The sequence below is a fragment of the Amblyomma mixtum genome, chromosome 3, assembly GCF_055824585.1.
Source record: "Amblyomma mixtum isolate Tamu chromosome 3, ASM5582458v1, whole genome shotgun sequence".
Classification (NCBI taxonomy): Eukaryota; Metazoa; Arthropoda; class Arachnida; order Ixodida; family Ixodidae; genus Amblyomma; species Amblyomma mixtum.
This window is the reverse complement of record NC_143014.1, coordinates 365579230-365605487: the sequence shown is the minus strand read 5'-3', so window position 1 is coordinate 365605487 and position 26258 is coordinate 365579230. Positions and strand designations below refer to the sequence as shown.

The window sequence follows — 26258 nt, the reverse complement described above, 5'->3', positions numbered from 1 at the left end:
ATTTTTAGTGGATCTTGCAGTATATGAAAAAATTTCGCTCATGAACTCATGGCCGTTCAGAAATGCTTGTGTCCAGAAATGTTGGGTATGAACCGGCATAGATGGCGCTGGCGTGCCGAGAAAATTGAGATTGGTCGAGAGGGTTTTGACGTCACAACCTCTTGACAACGCGCGAGTAATTCCACCCCTCCCAGGTGGCGTAAGAAAATTTGTAATAAGTAAGAAATCCACCCATTAGTAGAATTTTTTTCACTTGAATAGAAGGCATTGAATTTTTATATTGTGACTTGGAATGAATTATTTTTCATTTTTTTCTAACACGGAAAGAAAAACAGGACAGTATAGTTTTCTCACTGTTTATTAATTTTTATTCTCGCACAGAAGTCATTCTAACTATTTTCGTGCATTTTCAAGAACATAAAAAAGCGGATTAAAATGCTACAGGGAACAAAGAATTTAAACCACTCAAGGAAAAAATCTTTAAAGTTTCAAAATATACTTTTTGCGGCATATTTAGATGTCAGTTGCCTACTAAGGTATTCTGAGTACACATATGAACGGTATTACGTTAGCTGGAAGTATTCAAGGGGTTTATTTTTTCAGTAGGCTTAATGGGAGCACTTTAATTTTCAAGTGTGAAAATAATTATGTAGTTTGAGTACCCGTGCCTTACTACGGCCATACACCGTACTTTACTGCAGTGCACGCTGCAGCAAGAGCTAAAGAGACAAATAAAAACAGCAGTCCACTGTCCGGACGTGAAGGTGCACTAGGCTTGAACCATCTGCTCATGCGCACATTTGTGAAAATTAAAATCGAAGCCGTCGCGTGGCAGGAGCACCTTAACACTACGCGTTGTAACTGGAGAGGCCAACCAAAGGCCAACCAAAGGCCAACCAAAGGCCAACCAAAGGCCAACCAAAGGCCAACCAAAGGCCAACCAAAGGCCAACCAAAGGCCAACCAAAGGCCAACCAATGGCCAACCAATGGCCAACCAATGGCCAACCAATGGCCAACCAAAGGCCAACCAAAGGCCAACCAAAGGCCAACCAAAAGCCAACCAAAGGCCAACCAAAGGCCAACCAAATGACGACCAAATGACGACCAAAGGCCGGTTAGCCTTGCTGCTCATCTCTCACTGGCCGGAAGCACTATGGATTCAGGTCCCGCCTTCAATCCGAGCACCACAACCGCAAACGGCGTTGAGCTCTAAATGACTACATCTTTAACTGCCTTATCGAAAAGAAGCGCGGTTTACAGTCAGATATACTAAGCAGAGCGAAAACCGTTGAGAGGGATCGTGCCGTAAGGGGGGTGCGGAACGGAGGCGGCTCTTTTAGTGAGTTAGGCAGTGCCATGGAGGAAACACGTTAACGGGAAACAGATATTTGTTTTATGTCTCCGTCTCTATACAGTGTTCAAACACTCCAACTTCCGTAGCCCTTGGATACCACAAAAAATTATTCAAGAAAATATATTGAACTCACTGGGTGATTTGAAAGAGCGGAGCCTTTGAGAAGAGCGCCGGTGTTGCCTCAAATCAGGCCTTCATCACTCTGAGCTATGCTTGCTGGACTTACGGCGTACTCAGGGACCCAACATGCCGATATTTTCTGGATGGATGGATGGATGGATGGATAGGAGCGCCCCCTTTGAAACGGGGTGGTGGCAATTGCCACCATGCTCAGCTTTTCTTTATTTATTATTTTTTTTTTGTTTACTGTGTTGGCAATTCTCATTAAGATTCTCCATCAACTTTGCCTACGGTTTCCTACTATTCTAACCTTACGCCACATCTCTGCTTTTCAGCCACCAATCCTCCAATCGCTTTTTGCTGACTTCCACTGCAGATTTATTTACATGACCATTGTTATCTTTAAACCCTAGGGCCTCAGAAAGAGTGACTGTGCCTGCATCGACATCCGGATGGATACCATCACATTTGATTATGAGGTGTTCAATTGTTTCCACAGATCTACCACACACTGCACATGTGTCATCTTCTTCGTTAAATTTCTTTTTGTAGCTGCGCGTTCTAAGACACCCTGATCTAGCTTCAAAAAGTAGGGCACTGCCTCTTGAGTTATCATAGAAAAATTCTTTCCTGATCTGCCTTTTCCAGAATCGATATAGTTCTACACTATGTTTCTTTTCCATTGAATTCATCCAATTTTTAACTTCCGCGTTTTTAACCTGTCGTTTAATGCTCTTTCTTTCTCCGTCCTCATGACCGGCATACTTACTGGTTAGTTTTCTAGTTCTTTTCCGCCACTGTGAGTCAACGTTCTTTCTTTATAAATATTTAAATACCTTAGCTGCCCATCTGTTATCGTCCAATTTCCTCAGGCGTTCTTCATATAGTATTTTACTCTTAGCTTCCCGTGCCTCGAACGATGCCCAGCCCATATCCCCTTGTACTGCCTCGTTTGTGGTTTTGCCGTGGGCACCTAGTGCTAATCTTCCAACAGCTCTCTGATTTACGTCTAATCTCGACTGAACTTCTGCCCTTAAGCACAGAACCGCATTGCCGAAAGTAAGTCCCGGCACCATTATTCCTTTCCAAATACCTCTTAGTACTTCATATTTGTTGTACCCCCATAATGCCCTATGTTTCATTATCCCGGCGTCTCTTCGTCCTTTTGCCCTAAGAGCCTGTTCATGCTTTTCCGTGTATATCTGCCCTTCGTTTAGCCATATCCCGAGGTATTTGTATTCGGTCACTTTGGGTATTTCGTGGCCTTGTATTGTAAGCACCTGATCAGTTGTATCGTTAAAAATCATCACACCTGATTTAGTTGCGCTAAAACTGAATCCTAGAGCGTCTCCTTCGTCTCCACAGCAATTAACCAAAGTTTGTAAATCTTCCTGGCTATCTGCTAACAGTACAATATCGTCCGCATACATTAAACCCGGGAGTCGCTGCTCAACTACATTTCCGCCTAATCTGTACGATAGATTATAACCCAGATTACTTTCTTCTAGCCTTCTTTCCATATTTATCACGTAAAGCATGAACAGCAGCGGTGATAGAGGGCAACCTTGCCTTAATCCTTTGTGCACCCCTACAGTTGTGGTACTTTTTTTCCCTTCCCATGTAATTTCAACTTCATTATCTCGGTAGATTTCCTGTAGAAAATCAATTACCTCATCACCAATACCTAAATCTTTCAATATGATCCACAGGAGTTCCCTGTTCACGTTATCGTATGCACCGCTTATGTCTAGAAAGGCTATAAACAGAGGTCTATTTTCCGCCTTAGCTATTTCTATGCATTGGGTAAGCACGAACAGGCTATCATCTAACCGCCTACCCCTTCTGAACCCATTCTGAAGTTCGCCGAGTATCCTATTCCCTTCTACCCATGACTACATTTTTAATTTCACCGCCTGCATTGCCAGCCTGTACATAACAGATGTTATCGTAATCGGACGGAAGGATTTTATGTTCATCTTATCTCCTTTCCCTTTATAAATCAAATTCATTTTACTCTGTCTCCAGCTGTGCGGAATTTGCTGATTTGTTATGACTGCCTCCAATGCTTTTATCAGCGCGTCCTTGCTTCTTGGGCCAAGTTCATTAATCAGCTTAATTGGAATTTCGTCTATCCCTGCGGATGTGGTTTTAGGAATATTCGCTTCCGCCTTTTCCCAGTTAAGACTAGTCAGTTCTAAGCTGTTCTCTTTTGTGCTGTCCTGTGTTGCCGCCTCACTTGGGAAGATTACCCCATTGGCGTCGCTAAAAGACGCAGCTATAAATGACGTAATGTAGTCCACAGCATCGTCTCCCTCCAAACATTTTCCCTCAGCATCTATAATCTGTTCCTGCTTTCTTTGATTTGTTTTTCCCAACCAGCTTATATGGTTCCAGAATTTTCTTGGCCCCCCTTTATTTGCCTCGCGAACTTCAGCCAGCCATTTATCAGAGGACTGCTTTATTTTAGCCTGGACTAGGACCTGAACTTGCTGTTTCTTTTGTCGATAAGATTCTCATTTTTTTCCTATTTCCTCTATAGATAACTGCGCCCTCTTTGCTTCTCTGTGTTCCCTTGAAGCCACCCGTCGTTGTTCGATGGCCTCCTTAATTTCCATATTCCACCAGCTTCGTGGCTTCCTCTTTCCTCTCCAGCGGTTAACTCCTTTCACTTGTTTCATTTTTGTAGCGATGAGCAGTTCCAACTGATTATAATCCCAATTTTCCATGTGGCGTTTCGCAATTATTTCTTCTATATCGGCTGATATTAGCGCTATTTGTTCATCATTTAATTTTGCGTTGTCTTTTGGACTTCGTTGCATTTCTCTTTTGACTAGGGCTCCCAACTGTAGACTAATACGTTTATGATCACTTCCTAGGCTGTCCTTCCCCTCTTCGTCTATTTCCATTATTGCGAGCTTGCTATAGATGCCCTGCGACATTAGACAGTAGTCAATGGTTGTTTGCCTGTTACGGGATTCCCACGTGATTTGTCCCTCACATTTAGTTTCTCTATTGACAATAACTAAGTTGTGCCGCTCACACAAGTCTAGCATTAACTTCCCGTTACAATCTGTGTATCCATCCAGATCCTCGATGTGGCCGTTCATGTCTCCAAGCAAAATAATATCGACACCGTCTCCAATCTGCTTTATATCGTCATTGAGGCACTTAACTAGATCCTTGTTTTCTTGCCTGCATTTGTCCCCGGTCCCTAAATAAACTACCCCTAGCCATGTCCTTTTGCCAGCAATTGTACCTGATACCCAGACATGTTCTTTGCAAGTTGATTTTATTCTTTGCCAATTTGTTCCTTGATGTATCAGCATACCTACTCCTCCTCCCTTCTTCTCCGTTGTTGTTCTGTTGCACCCTTCCCAGACATAGCCATCGATGAAAGGTGGATCTTCTAGATCCCTCAGATGTGTCTCGCATAGAGCGTACACACCTACTGCTTCGTCCTTTAACTGCTGTTCTATTTCTAGCCATTTCGCTCTCTTTCTACCCCCTTGCATGTTTATGTAACTGATCCTGGCGTTAAATTTCTTTTTCGTAGTTTTTTTTCTGGGCCTCCTAGTGGCCATTTTGTTGGGATCAGCCGCCATTGTTACATTTACATCGCTTCTACCTACCCCTACGCCCTGAGCCACCGTGGACCCCCTAAAAAAGCTACCGCTCGGCCTCCCAGGCGCCTGCCTATCTCTTCTCCTACCCTTACACTGAAATGGATGCCATCTCGTCCAAAGTCTCTGCCCGAACCTGCCCTGTGCACTTCCTTGTTTATTTCTACCACCTCAAAGCCTTTCTCGAGGCCTAACTGCCTTATCTCGCGATTAAGATTCACAACGTCTTTAGCAACCTCTGCATTCCTTCCTTGTACCTCAGGCACTGTACACACCACGATCTGCGCTTGCTGTGCTATCGCCCTTATACCGTCAACTCCCTCAGCTAATGTTTTCCCTACTTGTGCGGCGTTACCATTCAGGACATCATTTAGCCCCGCCGCTACCACTACCAAGTTACGCCTTGCAGCCTTCTCGGAAAGTTCACTTTTAGTCGCTGTCAGGACATCGTCCATTGTCTTTCCTGGAAACACCCCGACTGCTACCCGCCTATCACCCTTCACCCGGTCGAGAATAGCTCTTTTGCAGCGCCCCATGTTTGAGTCACCAGCGATAAGCACTAGGGTACTCTGCCACTCCCTCCTAACTTCCGGATCTCGCTGCCTCTTATCAGCGACTGGACATCACTAACTAGCGCCACCTATAGGCCGCCAATAGAGATCACCGCGTAGCTGCGTGAGAAAAATTCAATACGGAATTGAGAGAAATATTAAGCTTTGTTTCAAACGATACGTGAAGATGTTGACGCTGTTGGCCGCCTTTAACTAGGCAATGCAGAATCTTAACGCGAAAATATTTCCAGCGGTTGTACCGGAGAGCCTTGACGACCTGACGAAATCAAAGAGGCGTACCAAAGGTTCAAAACTGAGAGCTGCAAGTGTCGGAAGATAAGTGAGCACGCGAAGCGGCCTTTCAACACCTAAACATCCGGAGCAGCCATTTCGAGCACCGTCGGAGTGCTGCCTCTTTAGTTCCGGCGGATAGGTGCAATGCTGTGAAGAACGAGTAAGGAGTAGTCTCTTTGTAGGGCGAGGGTGCCCAACTTACAAAATTATTTCCTCATTTACAAAAAAAGTGTTGAGAATAAACTTGCCGAAATAAATGCCACTGAGTTATAGTGTGCAGCATACTACATTCTATACCTTTACTTGGAACACCTCAGGCTGCAACTGACTGCTGAACATGCCACCGAAACCAATTTTTTTCTAGGGTTAAAATTTTTCCCTGACGTGGTTTACATTTTTTGCGCTCCGAGGCATTTTTATCACACTCTGAATCCTTAAGAATGTACCAAAATAGCTGGATGAGCCTAGGTGGGAGCATAATATTTATAAAGAATTTCAAAATACCATGATTCTGTACTTTTTTTGGTGGTTTTATGTTGGTCGAAGACTGAAAAAATCGTATTAGCTCAACATAATCTATAAAAGGTAGAACGTCTTTCATTCACGTGAAAAATAATCCGTTTTCATGCGCGGAAACCTTTCCTCATTATTTTTTTGTCTCAGGCTAGGTATTCCTATCATTCGCGAAATCAAGGGGGTGGCTCCGGTGCTAAAATTTGTTTCCTTCGAAAAACCAGCTTGGAGAGCGTTTATCACAGTAAAACACTGCGCCCTGATAATTTCTGGAGAGGTGCCGAAGATGCCAGAGTTGAAAGGCTGGGTGATTTGGCGTGGAAATAACCTCAAGTCTTCTCTGGATTACGCTGCTGCCGGTCGTACAGTCTGCGCAGGCTTAACCGATGCCTTCCGTGTGGAGGGCGCTTTCATTACACAGGGTCTCAGTGTACTCTAAGGGCAGCGACAGTTCCTCTTTTCTCTCTGTTCCTTGCGGGCCCCCCTATTGCAAGACAGAAGTTGTAACAAAGGACAGGAGAGCATAAAAACCTCTAAGAGTTATCATTGTTCCCTCAGTTGGTGCCATCGCTCCTGCAGTTGCCCGCGGCAGGTCGCGTCTTGCCAGTCAGCTGGAAATTTCGCCTTTTTTTCCTAAGCAAAGTAAAAATACTGCTGTTACAGCGATGCATCGCGCGGTCATACCGGGTGCTTCAAATATTCAATAGATATTGTTCTTTCAAAAGCCATGAGAGATACGACAACGCGGTTTCTACCGGTGAATTCTGCAGCACGGCGGCCATTTGTACCTGATAGAGCTCCATAATTAAATGAATAATTAACTAAATTGACCTTAATATTTTTTATTTTTTATTTTTGAAGCGAGATGATATCGCGAAATTGAAGGCCGGCAACATCTCAGGTGAGCCCAGTTTCTAATTTTTTTTTAAATCGGCAGTGTGGTTTCATGCGTCCGACGTCAAAAATACGCATTTAGAAAGTTAGTTCAGTTGGTTTCCCTGCGTTGCACATTTATAAAACGGTGTCGCTGCGCGCGATCTCGTCGAGGAAATCACTTTAACTGGTCGTGCGTCATAAAATACACAAATTGCCTCTTTATTTACTGCATTATAAATGTGAGCGACGACATTTTATAAATTTGCAACGCGGAAAAGCCATCTCAACGAGCTTCCAAATGCTTATTTTTCACGTTGACTATTTCAATCCACGTTGGCGATCAAGAAAATTGGAGAACTTGGCTCACTTTCTGTTTTGATAGCCTTCAATTTCGCATTGTAATGTTCCCGCCCAAAGCAAAAAAAAAATACAGAAGTTGATTAGTTAAACATGATTAATTAATCGTTCACATATAAGCTTGGCCAGGTTTAATTATAGATCTCTCTCAGGTACATAATGTCCACCATGCTCTTTATTCCACCTGTACAAGCCGCATTGTCGTCTCTGTGATGGCTTTTAAAAGAAAAATCTGCATTGAAGAATTTGAAACACAGTATATGGCCGCTGATATTTGCGGGAAAATAGGCAGTGGCTTAGATGAGGGGATGATCGCGGAAAAATGAAAGGATGGCGCTACCTATTTAGTACAAAGGAAGCCAGGTAGGGTCAGCGCCGTAGGAATCTCGCTGTCACTCACTTGTCGGGCTAAGAGAATAATCTCGGCTTTCACATATGAGCGCAAACAGAAGAACGGAACCGGAAGACCGGCATAGGGTCAAAATTTGCTGCAACGCTGTCTTGCAAGAATGCTTTTACAAGATCTGCCCCCGTCAAGCTTGTGCAGCTTGCTTGCTTCTAACTCAGACGCTTATCAGGATTAGTTGATGATGCTCGGTAAATATATGGTCATCGAGTATTGTGGTTAGTATTTTCGGTGTGACGACATTGTGAATGTACAACTTGATCCGAAATCGCGGAAAATTAAGAATTAAATGATTTACGAAGTAGAAACACTAGCACGATGCCACTTTCACAGTCTGGATAAGAAAATCTGAGAAATTCTGCTCAGGCAATATGTTTTTACCAGAACAGTAGTATATTTGTCACCGAGAAGTGTCCTTCAGACTTTCAGTTGTGTAAGTTGCTGACAGATATTATTGGCATCCCCTTTGAATCGGATCATTTCTGTGTGCAACCTTGCCTCGTTATTAAAGTGGCGGTTTTTATTTTGTACTTTCCTCTTTTTCCTCTCCTGCCGGCGGCTCGCTGCTCTCCGTAGAATTTGCTTGGAGATCCCCCTCGCTCGGCTCGGGCTTCCTCTATCTATTCCGATTCTCTTATCCTTCGGGGCAAGCGCCAAGGGATATGCCCTGAAACCAGTGTTCGATTCTATTCACGATTATATAATTTCATCTGGTAGATTCCTCTGCTAGAATGAGAATTCACAACTTTTCTTTCTCCGTATTTTTTGTATTGTACAAATTCTAGCTCTGCGTCCCAAATTTTTAGATTTAATTATACTCCATTCCCTGTACATGAGTGCGTTTGTATCCGCTATGCACCCTGGCCAATCCCCCGCCGTGGGTATGTGCCATTCAGCCCGAGGACATCATCATCATCATCATCATCTTTTTCTTAATGCGAACTATAGAGTCTTTATCTTTTTCGTACTAACCTATACCCTCAGTTCTCAGCTATAGTAATCTGATTATTTATTCAGTTCGTGCAATTTCTCCATTGTGCTTTTACGGCCCCAGCACTCTAGTTTTCTCTTCCTCGTCTTCACCACTAATGTGTTAATTTTGCTTTCCCTGTCCCTTAACTAAAACTAGTGAAAGGCTTAAGATATCCTCTCCGTAATCTGGATGTAAAGCATTTGAGTCAATAAGAGCATGTTAGATGTTTTAGATGCTGCTCCTGCTTGCTACACAACTATTATCGCTCTTTCATATTCGCTTGTACACTGTCTGGCTCAAAAGCAACCTCAGCTGGACTCAACCATAAGGAAACTGCCTGTTGACGTTCCGCGGTTTTGTCTTTTCACATTTGTTTCCACGTAATGATTGATCTGCTCCCTTTTGTGGTTTTTTCTAGCCGTCTTTGTATGGCACAAAACCTTTCTGATATTTCTGATATTTTTTTTCACTGCTGTTGTATCTATAGCCCGTCGTAAGCTTTCTAGTCCTTTACTGCATCGTGTGTCCGCCTTTTACTCTATAAGTAACTCAACACTTTGCTTGCCTTCCTCTTCACGTCCATTTTTCGTGCTCTGCCCTCAAACGACGCTCTGCGGCGTGCTTCCCGTCGCTCAAAGAACGATCAACCCATATCCGCCTGTTGAGCTTCGCTTGTTGTCCATCTGCGAGTCGCTAGAGCTAATAGGCCAATAAACCAAACCAAATTTGGTTTGGTTTATTGGGTTAACGTCCCAAGCGACTCAGGCTATGAGGGACGCAATGCTGCCAATCTGACATTGCGTTTTTTTTTTCAGTGCTAAATGTTTGCAAGCCAAGCTCAACTGCTGTATTGGTTAAGTTGCTCTGCCTATCTATGTACTGCGTTTTCTTTTTCCGTCACAGTAATATGAAACCTTCGCGTACATCTCAAGCTCCTTTTCAGAAGCCTGGATAATCTGAGACAGACTGAAGAATGCAAAGGCTAACACACAGTTTTTCTTTATCCATACCGGCGCTATTGGAGAAAGAAGGCATAGCGCTTTGTGTATGTTAACTCATCATTTGCTGCCAAATTTTCTTACTACCGAAAGAGGTCTGCAGTTGAGAGTGTAGTAATAAAAATGACGCTGTGACATACTGTGTTAAGTTACACGCTCTGAACTGGCAAAATGATTCCATAGGTGATGCCGCGCACTAAATTTTGAAGCAAATGTCAGTGATTTTATATTGAAGGCAGCTAGCGGTGATATGCGCTCTAAAGGGGTATCCTGTTGTCCAGCGAAAAACTGGAGAATTCGAATCGTTGGGCTTAGTTAACATATTTGTGCAGCGCTTATGATTGGCTCAGTACTGTCATTTTGAAATTGTATTCTCTGACACTAACTTTTTACTTGGACATGCTGTTTTCTTCCTTTGCCGTCTTTTTCAGTACGTCCCCTGCAGAGCGGTATGTTAGCCACTTTTTCATCCTTATTTCATAAGTTTTCAAATTTCAATAGTAATTTTTCATTTCAGATGTTTCGATAATAAATTTAGACCTTGTACTATAGTTTTTTAATTTAATGCGGTTTAGATGCAGTGTCGCGCAGACAGCAATCTGAGCCTACCATTACTTTGTGGATTGAAGGTGCTAATCAGGAACTAACAGTCTGAAATAATATTTATATATACGTGCAGAACGCCCCGCTTTATATTCAATCAAAACGAATATAAAAAGAGACCATGGGGCCTTACTGGTGGAGTCACAACACTCGCCACTCCCCTTCTGCTTCTTGCTTCAGTTAGGTACATTATATAACTGTACGAAAGGGAACAGAAACAACATACAGCGAGCTAGTGCCCTGCTGGAGGCAAGTTCCAAGTTGGGTCTGTGTTCTCATCTCTGTTTCCCGAAGCTCGCCTCTGACCGATGCAGCCGCCGGCTGGGGCAGAGTACCAGCCGCCCTTGCATAGTGCGAAGTTCGCCAGCTGGTTCCGTAGCCGTACCCTTAACGGACAGAAGCCCTGTCGGACGCAGTGCAATTCAAAACTGTTATTTAGAAGCCTACCGCCTTTTCACGCTACACATGCTTCAGCGAGAGGATGTGCCTGATACTTGTGATAACCCTAAAACATATCAAAGTAACTTAACGTCATGAAGCCGCTGGACAATATTTGATAGCTGCGGCGTGTGAGAGCTCGCGCGTCTAAGAAGGAGCGCAAAATGCGCATAAAAAAGATATGTGAAACGAACACTTAGACCAGAAATTTATGTAGTGCAAAAGCGACGTGTCCTTTCACTGATCGTGCACAGTAATGTCAAGGACTTGCGGTGTTTCCTCATAGTTTGCTTTAAAGGATTGCTTTCGCACCTGTCTTTCTTTTTTAACATGACGAACCATATATGTCTGCTTTGTATCGCTTTTCGCCGAAGTATCGATCACAAAAGCGCAAGACAATTTTGAAGCTCAGGCGAATATGATAAAAAGGTAATGCCATTGTTGGACATAGCTAAAGGCCGTGTTTTGTGTGTTCTTTTGTGACTCTTTCTATTCACTTTTGCCATTCCTCAGGCCTACCATTTATGTTATGCAGAAAACCAGCGAAAAGGACGCATTCACAAGGAGGAGAGGTACACAGGACAACGCTGGAATTTTTCCAGCGTTATCCTGTGTACTTCTCCTCCTTGTGAATGCGTCCTTTTCGCTGGTTTTCTACTCACCATGCACCAACTGGCCCAACAAGCTACGCTTCTTCAATACCATTTATGTCTACCGGCGAACCGCGTCACTGCTCGCTTTAGGCTTTGACGTGACATGGGAAAGGTGTGTAGCAAAAAGGGGCGAAGTAAATAACCGCAGAAAGAATGCAGACTCAGTATGGCTCCGGGTGTCATTCGGGGCCAAGATAGTGATGTTAGCAGAAAGCCTGTCTTCTTTAAGATTTGCATTGTTTCTTTTTCATTTGATGAGGTAGGTGTTAGATGCAACGGGAAGACATGAATACGCAACTAGAGCAGTTATAGAAGCAGCATCACCTAGTTGATGTATACGAAAAAGTTTGAAATGGCAAGTATATTCTAACTGTGCTGTTCAGGTTCAATCGGTTTTTTAACAGAGACCCTTACGAAGGACATTGACAAGCCCTCGCCTGCACCACATACGATTGTCAGTTCTTGTTATTATAGGAAATAAAGTATATTTACTTAAAATTATAACCCATTAGGTCGGTGCTTAGAGAATTGCAGTATCTTTGCACAAAGTCGTTTTGTGCTACACTTTACGGCTGTTGTCACTGATAAGAAACTCAGTTATTGCCCACTGCCTGTCCTCAGAAAATTAAAAGAAACAGCAATCCGTATAAAAAGCACAAATAGAAAATATTGCGTCGGATATTTAGGCGCAAAAAAGACAAAGCTAGCAAATTAGTATGCACACATTTCTTCTCTCTTACTGTTTAACTGGTGTGATGTATTACTGTTTTTTTCAATGCTATAAACATTACTTAGCAGTCATAGTGTACCAAAAAAAAGTAAAACTTTGTGCCTTTCAATCGTTCTTATCTGAATACAGAAATCCCATATAATTTGCGTGCGATTTCTTTAATTAGTTCCAGGGTTCGAACTAATTTTGCTACTCAGACTATAGATCACAAAATAACAGCTTTATGCAGGACATCTCCAAGATTGTTTGTTGGTGCCCAGTAAAGTTGCACTGTTCGCCAATTTGAAAGGAAAATGGCCCATCTTTTGAACGCTTCCGCATTACATTCTACTGTGAGTATGTACTACGCCGTGTTTCATATACAGTCTAGCCCGGTTATAACGAAGTCGGCGGGAATCGGAAATAACTTCGCTATATCCGCTATTTCGTAATATGCGGACTACAAAAAAAATGCAAACATCGGCATACCGATTTATTGCCGCTGAAAGAAGTCGTCCAGGCGTTTCGCGCGTGCGGACTTCAGGATTGCGGCTTCCATACCATCCAACTGCGAACCAAAGATCTGGTCGAACTCCGGACTCCCGAGGTACATCCGTAGCGTGTCAACAGCTGCGATGGCCGCTGCGGACGCTTAGGGGCACAACTATCATCGTCGCATTCGCTGTCGGAGGCGCTCTCCGCCAAGGTCTCTTCCATGACACTCCCGGCAACTTCTTCAATCGTCAAGTCCTCGGTGGCAACAAGGTCTTCGTCGGCGAAAACGAAGTTCATGTGGCTTAGACCCGCACGCACAAGGTTCAAGTCGCTAGCGGAATCCCAAAGCTGCTCCAAGCAGGCCGTCGCGGCGGCAGCATCAGCGGTTGCAGCGACGTCAATCGCGGTAGCTTCGTTCCCGTGATGGCCGTGACGCCGTTCAAGGACGGCGCAACACGAGACCGGCGTGCCACGCGATGCAGTGAAGCAACCTTTCGCTCCGCAGGAGAGCAGACGATGCCACGAAAGGACGCCGTCAGCCGAATTTTGCTCTTATTTTCGCGGAAAAAATCGCCTCAAGGACGCAAAAATGTGTTGACTGGCAGATTATTTTTCGGTTGGTATTAAATCTCTTCGTTATATCCGCTGACGCGCTCTTATTTACTTCGTTAAAACCGGACCCAAAATGTATTGAAAATGCAAAAATGGGAATGGGAAATTGAAATCCCTTCGTTATAACCGCTATTTCGCTATAAGTGGCTTCGTTATAAACGGGCTAGACTGTATTACTTTTCTTTTATCCCACACTCCAACAGAGCGATTCGTCCTTTATACCATTGCTGATTAGTTGTAGTGCTTTCCTTTCTTCTGTGTGAATGTATCTTACTGTTGTTCATTGTTTGACCACTTAGTGTTGTTCATTGATGCTGGCCATTGTAACTTTATTTTATGTGTATTTTCCTGCATAACAAGCGCTTAGGCCTTGCTTCCTGCATCACTGTGCTGATTTCCTTGACCACAATGTTTGCTGTGTCAATAATTTCATCGACATGTTGCTGCGTGTCACCTCCTCCGGTTTGTAATTCGAGGATTAGGCCTCATCAGGAGACATCCGATTCTCCTTTTGCCTCCACCTGTGGACATCATGTAATGTCCGATATAAACGGATTGACAGATTGATTGATTCATATTAATTACGTTCACCCCGTGTGACACTCCGAAGGACATATGATAGCAATCTTTTAACAGAGTGTAGGCACTAAACCGATAATTAATTATTAAGTGTCCTAAAAGAGGCTTGCCTTAGGTAGCTGAAAACTGCCCCAAAACCAGTCTCGCTGCACTGAGTAGCCTTTCTCAAACCAGTGCGCTCATTTTCGCACATTATAGGCACTGCCATAATGTGCACCTTATTTTTAACACTAGGCAGTGTCCGGCATCAGCAATGCCGCGAGCGCCGAGCTGGAGGCGTTCCTTGGAGGTCAGAGCCTGCCGGCGGCTGCCTTGGCTGTCTCCATTGTGGCCTCCGTGGCGAACGGCATGAACGTCGTGGGCTTCGTGGGACACTACTACGCCCATGGATTCCACGCGCTCTGGATTTTGGTGGGGACACCGCTGGCGACGGCGTTCGCTGTGACTGCGCTGGTGCCGCTCCTGTATGGTCTAGGTGTGGCGTCTGTTTTTCAGGTAACAGCCAACAAGCGGAGTGCGCAAATTCTCAACACTTGCTTATATAGAAAACCAACTGCATAGAAAAGCCCGGTGTGAGGAAGCAGCGTCAAAAAACAAAGCGCATGAGCGACAATTTACGGCTCAAATGTTATTTACATTAGCTTGCATGTCCAGCGAGCACTTCTGGTAAATGACAGGATTTAAAGTGTTGTATTAGTTATGTACTAACAAAACCTTTCCTCACTTCATGCGCCTACATATCATGCTGGACTGTTTTGTGCATCTGAAGCTTGCACTCTCGAGGAGGAAGCGGGACTGGTTTCCAATATTCTAATGAGGAGGCCTACCCTTGCTCCTTGGAAAGAGGCAGGATATTTGCGTTGCGATTGATGATGTTATTTTCTTTTGTGAGCGCTCTATTGGCACCTAAAAGTTAGCAATGTCGCTTGTTCTCCTATTTGCAGTCTATATTAGGACACCAGTCATCAAGGATTTCGTATGCCGAGGGATCAGAGCATTAAGTGATGTTGCATGGCGTAAGAAAATTTCCCCTAATCGGACAAAAAATTCTTTTGCTGCGGCAGTACCTAAGATTCATTGATTTAGGCAGAAGGGCAAAATTTCAGTACTTAAGATTGTCTCAAAACCGTTTTAGATTCTCTGTTGGCCAAAGTTAACTCTTAAAATGCCTGGAAAAAATTCCCCTAATGAATCATTATGTGTCACATGCGAATCCACGAGCGCGGCCTTAGAGTTCTACTAGAGGACTCTCCTGGGGACTATAAGGCATGGCGGTCGTTCTTTAGCACTGGCGCAAAGCAGAAATTTAAGCGATCTGCCTTGGGAAGATACATCAAGCCGGAAAGCCACGTTTGCGGTGGCGTTCTACTTACCTTAGTGAGCTGGCCCATTAGAAGCTCCGCTAGTATATATGTACAGAAGCAGTCTGCGTTTCTCAATGGACCAGCGAAGGCTTACAGAATGAGACGGTCACAACTGGTACTCTTATCTATGTTTATTTATCAAAAGCTTCAGGCGGGTGGCCCGTCGTTCGCTCTGGCAAAAGTTAAGTGAAGCGTGATCGAACGGTGAAGGCGAAAGTTGTGCGAAAACCCTTTATGCTACTGTCGTGTCCGGTCGCTGTGTTGAATGCAGCGAAAGACGCACACGGTACTTTTAGACTTCGTTTATTTAAAGCTGATGAGGGTGCGACCAGCGTCGACCGAGGCAGGAGCCGCCGAACTGGCCGCCCGAAGAAAGGGGGGAGCGGAGAAGCGTCCACGGGAGGGAGTGGCTTCCCAGAACAGGAGGAGGGTGCGGGGGCGCACCGTGGGGGGGCATCCGGCGACAGCGTGCGACGAGGGGCAAGCGGTCGTTAGGAGGAGGATTGAGTGGTCGTTAGGAGGAGGATGCGAACTGTCGTTAGGAGGGGAATGCGGGGGCGCACACACACAAAAGCAATATGGGGACACAACACTTCCTTCCCCCTTAGAAAGTTGCCTGGTATCGTGCAGGGGGTCGGCGCTCACGCGTGGACGCGCGCTGGCTTTGTGCGCTCGAGGGAGAAACACTTGTAGGCTGGCTGTTGTTCGCTGTGTCTCCTAGGTCTGTCCTGGGCGAAGTCTCTTCTTCCGGGAAGAGGTGCCAGGCTATGTGGGAAGATGACTGTCGTGTCGTCTCTGCTGGCGGACAGCTCTCAGACGGCGTCGTAAATCTACGCAGCTGGTTGAGATGTCGACGTGCTACTGTGCCATGTATGTTGACGAGCCAAGAGCGCAGGCCTATGCGTCTGACAATTGTAGCTTCCTCCCAGCGTGGCTTTTTCAGAAACTGTCGGGCGAGGACGCGCTGCCCCTCATTAAGCGTGCCGCAGCGCGGAATTGCTTTTTCTTCCCGGAACGTCTCTGCCTTTGGCTCGGGGAGGATGGCTGTGAGCTGGGTTCGCATTTCACGCTCGAACATCATTTTCGAGGGGGTCTCGCCTGTTGTGCTCTGAACCGTCGTGTGCTGCTTGAAGAGAAAGCGCGCAAGGCGGCGCTGCAGCGAGCCTGTCTGATCTCTTTCAAGGGCGCGTTTTAGCTCGGCTACGTAGCGCTCGGCTTGTCCGTTTGTCGCTGGGTGGTAGGGGGCCGATGTAACTGATGAGATCCCGTTGTCGCGATAAAACTTGAGGATCTCCGCAGACACAAACGGTGTTCCGTTGTCCGACACTACCTTGCGCGGCAGGCCGAACGTTGCAAATAGTGATCGGAGGTTGTCAATGACTGCTGCCGAAGTCGTCTGTCCCATTTGCCTTATCTCAAGCCACTTTGTGTAGGCATCTACGACCACAAGGAAAGTGCAGCCCTCAATTGGTCCTGCAAAATCAATGTGCAGTGTGTGCCATGGTGTGTCTGGCTTTTCCCATTCTGGGACAGGAGCTTTCGGCGGGGCGCTCCGGCTGCTCTGGCAAGGCTTGCATTCTCGCACCACTGTTTCGATGTCGTTGTCAATGCCAGGCCACCACATGTAGCTTCTGGCACACTTTTTCATTGCAACGATGCCCCGATGTCCGGCGTGGATGAGAGACATAGCTTGTGCGCGTAGTTCTCTCGGCATCACAACTCGGGACCCAAATATGATGCAGCCGCGATGGGTGCTCAACTCTGTAGCTCGCCTGCGGTAAGCGTCGAAGTTGTCCCCTTTGAGTTTATGCACGTTGCCTTGTTGAACAGCTGTGTAAACTAGCCGGAGAGCTGCGCACTTCTGCGTAGATGCTGCAACTGTGCCTGCTGTACGCGGAGGTTCTGGCAGTGCTTCGAACATCAGAACGTCTCCTGGTGGAAATGGTTCGTCAACAGTTGCGTCTAGTGGCAGACGGCTTAGCGCATCGGCGTTTTGATGTTTACTCCCATTGCGGTAGACCAGAGCGTAGTCGTACGCTGAGAGTTTGATGCACCAACGTGTCATTCGCGGAGACAAAGTTGGTGGCATAGGCCTTTGTGGTCCCAGAATGCCCAATAGCGGTCGGTGATCGGTTATAAAGGTCACCTTCCGGCCGGCAATGTACTGGTGAAAATGTGTCGCCGCGTAGACGATGGCTAGCCCTTCTTTGTCAAGTTGCGCGTAGTTGCGTTCTGCTTGCGACAACGTACGTGAGGCGAAGGCGATGGGAGCTTCCCTTCCTTGCTCGTCAGTTTGCGATAGAACCGCGCCGACTCCGTACGGTGATGCGTCGCAAGCCAAAAGCAGAGGCTTCCTTTCGTCGTAGTGGCGGAGGACTGTACATCTTCGAATCAGGTCTTTTAGGGCATCGAATGACTGCTGATGGCGTGGCGACCATGTCCATGTCACATCTTTCCGAAGGAGTTGGTATAAGTCGTTGGCCACGGTAGCTCTTTGTTCCAAGAACCGGTCGTAGAACGTCAAGAGTCCGAGAAAAGCCTGTAGCTCCTGCTTGTTTGTTGGAGCTCGTGCTTCTGTGATCGCTCGCACTTTGTCCTCGGTAGGGTGAATGCCTTCCGCATCAATTCGGTGTTCCAGAAATTGCACCTCTGGCACCGCAAAACAGCACTTCGATTTGCTTATGCACAAATTAGCGTTTGCTAGCCTTTCGAGAACGAGCTCTAGGCGCACTGCATGCTCTTCAGTGGAAGTGCCACTGATGATGACATCGTCAAGGTAGACACAAACTCCTGGGATGCCCTGAAGCACTGTCTCCATGAATTTTTGAAATATGGCCGGGGCTGCAGCTACGCCAAAAGGCAGTCGCTTGACTTTGTACAAGCCTTTCAGTGTGTTAATTGCCAATAATTCAGCAGTTGACTCGCTCACCTTCAGCTGCTGATACGCCTGGGTGAGGTCCAATGTGCTGAAGACTCTTGCGCCACGTAGTACACTGAATACTTCTTCAGGTGTCGGTAGCGGGTAAGAGGACGCTTTAGTCGCAAGATTGACGGTGCTCCGGTAGTCTCCGCAGAGGCGTATGGTTCCGTTCTTCTTGCGAACTACGACAAGTGGTGTGGCCCATTCTGAATGCTGCGTCGGCTCGATGACACCTTGCTGCTCCAGTTTGTCCAACTCTTTTTCAACTGAATCTCGGAGAGCAAACGGCACCGGCCTGGCCTTCAGAAATTTGGGTTGCGCGTTGTCCAACAACTCCAGTGTGACCGGGGGCCCTTCGTTTCCTGGAATCTCTTCCGAGAATACTCTTTCGTATTTCTCTTGCAGTTGCTCAACCATGTTCTGGCTCGGCGTCTGGTGTATGCCGCATATCATCACGCCTAGTGGAGAAAACCAGTTTCTCCCTAGAAGGCTTGATCCTGTGCCCTTCACAACAAGCAGAGGTAGCGTATGGGTCTGGCCGTTGTAGTTAACCTGCACGTTGGCAGAGCCCAATAGTGGCAGATTCTGTCCTGACCACGTTCGCAGGTGCGTGTCGTCTTGTTGCAGGGCGGGTGCGTCAGATGGCCATGAAGTTCGGAACGTGTCCTCACTGATCAGAGTACAGGCTGCGCCGGAGTCCACCTCGAACTTAATCAGCTGGTGATGTACGCTTACTTCTGTAAAAATCTTCGGTCGCGTGCCGAGATTCATGGTGTTCAGGTCGTACAACACAGATGGTGTTGCTGATGTTGTTCCATGGAGATCAGATAGCGGCGTATTCTCTGAGGCGTTGACGCTGTGATTAGGCTGGGAAGGTGACTTTATCTTGACAAGTCTCCGTTTCGTAATGCATGCTCTTTCGATATGCCCTCGCTTGTGGCAAAAATTACACGTGGCTGACTGGAATCGACATCCCTGGGGGTTGTGTTGGTCGTCACACCGCCAGCAGCGTTGTGCCTTTTTGACCGATTTTACAACAACAGAAGGCTTGCGCACCTGGTTGCTTGTCTGGTGTACCGGCTCGGTGTTCCGGCGAATCCCTCTCTGCTGGTGACCGGCGCTCTCCGCTCGAACGGCGATGTCGTAAGCTTTGCTGAATGTGAGGTCCTTCTCAGCGAACAGGCGCTGCTGCAGTGACTCGTCACTCAGTCCGCACACAAATCTGTCGCGTAACATCACGTCCAAGGGAAGCATGGTGGTGTTAGCAGAAGAAGCTGCGTCTCCCTCCTGCCCGGTAGCTGTTGTCGACAGCGTTCCAAAATTGCAGTCGGCAGCGAGCTTCTTGAGCGCGGCTACGTAGGCGCTCACAGTTTCTCCTCCCAGTTGATCTCGTCGTTGGAAGCGAGCCCGGCTGTAGACCTCGGATGGCCTTGGGTCGTAGTGCTTTTGCAGCGCTTTTACGATGTCGTCGTAAGACACTGCCGCTGGTGTGCTTGGCTGAATAAGGGCGCAGACAGTATCGTAGGTCTGCTCCCCGCACAGCGTCAGCAGGTTGGCCCTCTTCAAGGCTGGGTCTGTGATGTTGTTAGCTTCAAAGTAGAACTGAAGGCGTCCAACCCACGATGACCACGATGAGCCGTTGAACTCTGGTATCTGATTGGGAAACCCTCGCGTAGCCATGGCTTGTCAATAGCGTTGCGTAGCGCGGGTCGAATCCACTTTCTCGTCGCCACTGTCGTGTCCGGTCGCTGTGTTGAATGCAGCGAAAGACGCACACGGTACTTTTAGACTTCGTTTATTTAAAGCTGATGAGGGTGCGACCAGCGTCGACCGAGGCAGGAGCCGAACTGGCCGCCCGAAGAAAGGGGGGAGCGGAGAAGCGTCCACGGGAGGGAGTGGCTTCCCAGAACAGGAGGAGGGTGCGGGGGCGCACCGTGGGGGGGCATCCGGCGACAGCGTGCGACGAGGGGCAAGCGGTCGTTAGGAGGAGGATTGAGTGGTCGTTAGGAGGAGGATGCGAACTGTCGTTAGGAGGGGAATGCGGGGCGCACACACACAAAAGCAATATGGGGACACAACAGCTACCTATGACATCAAGACTACCATAACCGAGGTCCTTCATAAGCTATTGAGCAGACAATGTTGGGCACCGAGGGGCTCGTTGGGACTGTGACCTACACATGAAGGAGGCCAGCAGGCACCGGAGCCCAGTCGAAACATCGACAACAAAAATGTGTCTTTGAGAAGTGCCTTCCCTGTTGTTTTCTCAATCGCTAACAAAGGCCTCGGTTCTGGCAGTCTTGATGCCATAGGTAGCATATGAGCGTTCTAGCATAGCTTCAGCCCTCGCCGCTCGATCGCATTTCACATGGCGTTCACGGTAATAGAAGACGTACTACGTCCGCCGCTATGCACGAGGGTGGCTCTTGAGAACACTCTCAAAGTTCGGTTGCAATACGCATCATCCTTAGCCTGACTACGCCCACTGCAGACCAAAGTCCGCTCTCATGTCTCCCCAAATAGCCTTGCCCTTACCAGCCGCGCCCACCGTGTTCCCGCAAACTTCTTAATCTCACCTGCCCACCTAACTTTCTGCCGCCCCCTGTTACGCTTGCCTTCTCTTGGAATCCACTCCGCTACCTTTAACGACCAGTGGATATCTTGCCTTCGCATTACATGCCCTGCACAAGCCCACTTCTTCCTCCTGATTGCGACTAGAATGTTATTAAGCCGCGACGATACACACACATACCCCTGAAAGCACAAGGTTAGACAGCCGTCGCCGTGGCTCAGTTGGTAGAGCACCAGACGCGAAGTTCAGGGGTCGTGGGCTCGGATCCTATACGGGGGACATGTAGTTGCTTTTTCTTTTACTTCGCATTCAATTATATTTGAAATAAATATCTAAATATCTCTCAGTGATGAACACCAGAAATTATATAAAAAAAAAACCGTATTCTCTTTGGTTTCGGTGACAACTTCTGTTTTGTATGCCATAACGAGCCACTCTTTTCCATTCACTTGTCTTCTCAAGAGCAAGCGAGAACCTCGGTTCTGGCAGTCTTGATGCCATAGGTCGCATAAGAGGGTTCTCGCAGCGCTTCCGCCGTCACCGTTCGATCACATTTCACGCTGCACGCGCGGTAATACTCGACGTACTACGTCCGCCGCTATAGACCAGGATGTCACTGGTGAACACTCTCAAGGTTCGGTCACATTACACGCAAATAGGCCCAAAGCAGAAGACTGGACAGCCATGCCCGTAGCTCAGTTGCTAAAACACCGGACCCGAAATTCGGAGCTCGTGGGTTCGCATCCCACCGGCGACAAGTGGTTGTGTTTCTTCCGCTTTCTAATAATTTATCTTTAAATAAATACCGATTACTCTCCCGTTCATGAACACCGCAAATTATTAAAAAATCAAAATCTTCTTTGCACCTGTGTTTCGTTGATTGTTAACTTCCGTCATGTGTGTGTGTGTGTGTGTGTGCGTGTGTGCGCCAAATTATAAGCGTGACTGCTGCTTCTTGCTTCTGTACTTTTGGCTGATGGTCACTTCCTTTCAAGGAGCCTACATAGGGATATTTCATGGATGCAATGCTTTTCACGAAGGGCAGCGTTGCCATCTGTGCTTCCTCTCTCAGCTCTCTGTGCCATATTCATGTGCAACGCCTGTGCATTGAAGGCTAAGGCTGCGAATAGGGAACGTGTAGTGTGCACTGCTCAGTTTAACGGCCATTAAACTTCTCTGCTCCCTTGCTAGGAAGTTCTGTCGAGAAGTTCACGGCAAACTGCCCCAAAATTTCTCCCTCTTCAAAATATTTTACTTCTTGTAGTGAGTGCAAGTTGGTTAATGACTTGGTTAATGAGTGGCTCAAAAACTTTTCTCACTATGATAGCAGAAGCGCAGTACACAGTGTCTTTTCGAAGAAAGTCTTCCTTGAATTGCTTCTTCTGTCCAATCAGGCAACTTCTCAGTGAAGCTTGGCGGCTGTACTGATTATGACATTTTCTCATGGAACAGCTGTAACGACCTGTCGCGACAGCCGAGAGCTTAGGTAATAAAACTATATAACTTGGAGTTAACAATCAAGGGTTTTGCTTCAAAACAAACGAAGAAGTTGCTTCCGAAATACGTCTGCGCCAAGTTTTGCGAAAAAAAAACCTTCTTTGTTGATAATTTCCTTATAGGTTTCTAATTATTGTTGGCAGTTAGCTTATTTCATACTTTCTTTATTTCTTATTTCTTTCTTACCTTATTTTGTTCTGTTGTTTCTATTTGGCTCTTAAATGCTGCCAATTACAGGGACAAAACGTGGTCTTGAGGAAATTAATACATGCCATTTCGTAAGTCATTCTCAAAATAGGCCCCTTTTTACGTTCTATTTGTCACGTTCTCCTACAGGGCTTCTCAGGGCTGGCAGCGTTATTTTAACTCTAGAGGAGTAAGAATATGTTACATGTGTGCTCAACATGTGAGCCGTGACAAGTGGCATTGTGTTACGGAGTAATGTAAGCACGTCGTGATTTATGTCTTCTGTTATTTTTTTGAACCACCTCTAGTACCTGCGTATGCGGTTTGATAACAAGGTCGGCATCACAGCGAGCGTCGTCTACTTCGTCCTGAGCGTAAGCTAAAGTCATTTTTTTATTGTCTAATATGCAACGCAAGTGCCTACTTCCTGCACAGGATCTTTACTTGAAAATTAATGTTCTCAAAATAGCCCTTGATAAGTTGTGAAGAATATAATACATCGTATCTTTAGTACTCTAACACTCTCTGTGTGTTGTGCCGGATGAAATAAACAAATTAGTTTTCTAGTTTCCTTCTGTTCTGATGACATAAACAGGCGCCTGATCTCATGGCGTAAGATATGCTACGGATAAGTGCCCTAAACAGTGCCCTAAACAGTGCCCTAAACAGTGCCCTAAACAGTGCCCTAAACAGTAAACTGTGCCCTAAACAGTGCCCTAAACAGTAATAGCCACCAACGACATAAATTTGTCGACTACATCGTACTTAATGAAATGTAGTTATCGCGCAACCTGTGTTTATGATAGGAGAAGTTGAAAGTATACTTGCATCATTCCGGCTTCGGAGAAGCACTTGAATAAACCTTATGCCATCACCTTTCTTTCAGAAAAGTCATGGGTGGAGGTCAGTCTGCTCTTACATATTATGCAAGTTAACAGGAGCTTCAGTGCATAAAAAAAATGTGTAGCCTGTATCAGAAGTTTAGAGCCTGTGGGGTTAACATTCTTAGCCGTGTAGCGGGGCTCTTTTACCTTCGGGGAAAATAGTAACCTTCAGAGGGGTGAGGGTCAGAGTTTCTGTTATCTTCAAGAGATCTCGAACGCTGGCTGCGCATAATGAGCCACTCGGCGTTACGTACAAGCAAAACCACCTGGGCTCGAAACTGTTGACAAAGACTGCACATACGTGTCCTCCGCGGCGACTGGTGCAAAGTACTGACCTTTTATTGTGACTACTCTCATTCGCGGGAAAATTTTCAGTGGTGCAGTTTCGTTGTGGCCAGCCATCTAAACTCGGCATTGTTGTGTTTCAAAGCGCTAAACAAGCTTACCCTGTTGTAATCGCTGTCGCCTTAGCAACATGGCAGAACCAAAATTTTACATGCTTTATTTTGCGGATTTTTGTTTCACTCAATTGTTTCTTTTATGCATCGCGCTTAGCACTGCTTCCGCCTAAGTCGGCGCACTCATATTAAGGCTCACATTTTCAGCAAACACTCGGCGCCGTGGGAATTTACAGCGCAGCGATTGGATTGGCTACAAGTAGGTATTCACCCGTTTTCCGCACGTTCTCCTCGTTTATATAAATGGTGTAGTCAGCTTAAGCACTCTGCACGCAGAAGTGAAGCTTGCTCCGACGAGTAATCAGCACCGTAAACTCTAATTGCGATTCGCAGCATTGAGACAGCTACGGGCAACGGAAGCGACCGCCGGAGATGGAAGTAGGAGGAAGCATTTGTTCAAGTTATGTGCAATGCTTCCGCGTTATTACACGTTACCGATCCTTCACTCAGTGTTTCACCGGTCATGCCAGCGCCTTAGACTTTGCGTATAAAAACAAGAAGGGGCTATTACTGTTCCTTTATGCAAAACTTAACCATGCATCGCCCGCATCGAAGGTTGTATTAATGCGCAGTCTAATTCCATTACTTTCGTCCTGCGCAGCTTCAGCTGGTCACACATCCGAGCTCTTATCCTGAATGACTTAGAAGGTGGCCCGCAGTGTCTTTGCGCCGCAGCATTGCCGCACCGGCAGTGTACGCCTGCGTAAAACGTAGTCTTCCTAATGGAATATCATTTGTAGTTCTCATTTCTTTGCAGTAATCCTGCTAGCTTAAATAGACTGCTGTGTCGCACAGCGGTGCCTGTAATTGCTCATTTCGCCGCTGCTGTCACGGTCAACAAAATATTTAGTCGGCGTGCTTCCGGCCTTCCGATACTCGCTTCTCTAAAACGGGGACTATACAGTTAATTTAGCAATTACATTCGAATGCAGTACGAGCTACAACTAGAGGCTTAATGGAATAACACTAGCGTTTTAGATGCCTCCGTGCTTGTCGGGAGTATTTGGGGAGAATGAAGTCTACAACCCTTTACGAACGGTTCACTAACACTGACTAAACAGGTGACTAAACGAGCACCTTACTCTTCGCATTTACTTTTGTAGGCTAGCTTTACCTTTTCGGACATTCGATCAAATAGCGCGAGCGTAGAATGTGAGAGTCCGGTATTCCGAATGACTGACTATCTATAAATTTTCCCTTACTGTCTTCGCAGAAAGAGGTGATAGAGCACGACTGGCCGCCTTAATTTCATCCTGTGTATGCAAGAAAAAATCGGTGGCGTAAAGTGAATTATGTATATGGTATGTGTAGATTTCATGGCGGATAGGAAAAATATAGCAGGAATCCTCCAAGGCTAAGCATTACTTTAAGATTTCATTGATTGCCCTTAACGATATTTACCGTTATTTTCAGTGCTCTCGGTGCCGCTGCTGTACTCAAACATCGTCATCGGTCTTGCTGGCACAATATACACAGCTCTGGTAAATAAATTCTTCAATTCTACTTCGCACTGTCATAAAGAAAGCCCTTGCATGGTAACTTGTCTACACTCTGTCGTAGGACGTGGTATTAGAGTGAAATTTTGGTCTTCGAAGACATCACCGGTGGCTTAAGTGCGCGCCACCCGGCAGGCTTATGCATGGAAGTACTGTTGCAGACTCAAGAAATATAACACCAGTCTGGGAGAACAGACCTGTTAGAACCATATAAAAATTAGGTTGCAGGAAAAAGAGTTGAAAGAACAGAAGAGTTAGCAACCTTCGCGTGTGAAGTCAAATATAAAAAAAGGGCACAAGAATGCTTTATTAGTAGCATGGTTTTAGCTAATATGACTTCGTTAATGCAAGCGACAACATATATGCACAGTGGTACAACTTTCGCTCTCGACTATATATTACACGCAGGCACAAAATTTTTCACTATGTTAAATTGAGGGCGCGTTCGTCAGAAGTAGCCGCCGCCTTTTAGCGTATTTAAATGTGTCCTTCTTTTTCGATGTATTTTCATTTCCGCTCAGGGAGGACTCCGCGGCGTCGTATGGGCCGACTGCGTGCAGGCACTCGTTATGGTCGTGGCACCAGTGACAATCATAGCAAAAGTTATATATGATTCCAGCAGTGTGACACCGCCGCTCCGACCCATGACTGATCTAAACGTTACCGAGTACATGTTCAGGTGAGTAAAATTGCAGCCAGATGAACGAGAGTTGAAATCAACACCTGCGG

General features: G+C 46.2%; 1 protein-coding gene across 1 annotated transcript in view; it reads left to right on the top strand.

Moving 5' to 3' along the window:
- The window catches only part of LOC149356657 (putative sodium-dependent multivitamin transporter), a 65940-nt gene that overhangs the window by 20863 nt on the left and 18819 nt on the right, over positions 1-26258 (top strand). Inside the window, exons 3-7 of the mRNA XM_089577807.1 lie at positions 14387-14647; positions 23000-23065; positions 24181-24232; positions 25447-25514; positions 26051-26208. Of these exons, the coding sequence (XP_089433933.1) occupies positions 14387-14647; positions 23000-23065; positions 24181-24232; positions 25447-25514; positions 26051-26208 (605 nt within the window). The remainder of the gene's footprint in view (positions 1-14386; positions 14648-22999; positions 23066-24180; positions 24233-25446; positions 25515-26050; positions 26209-26258) is intronic.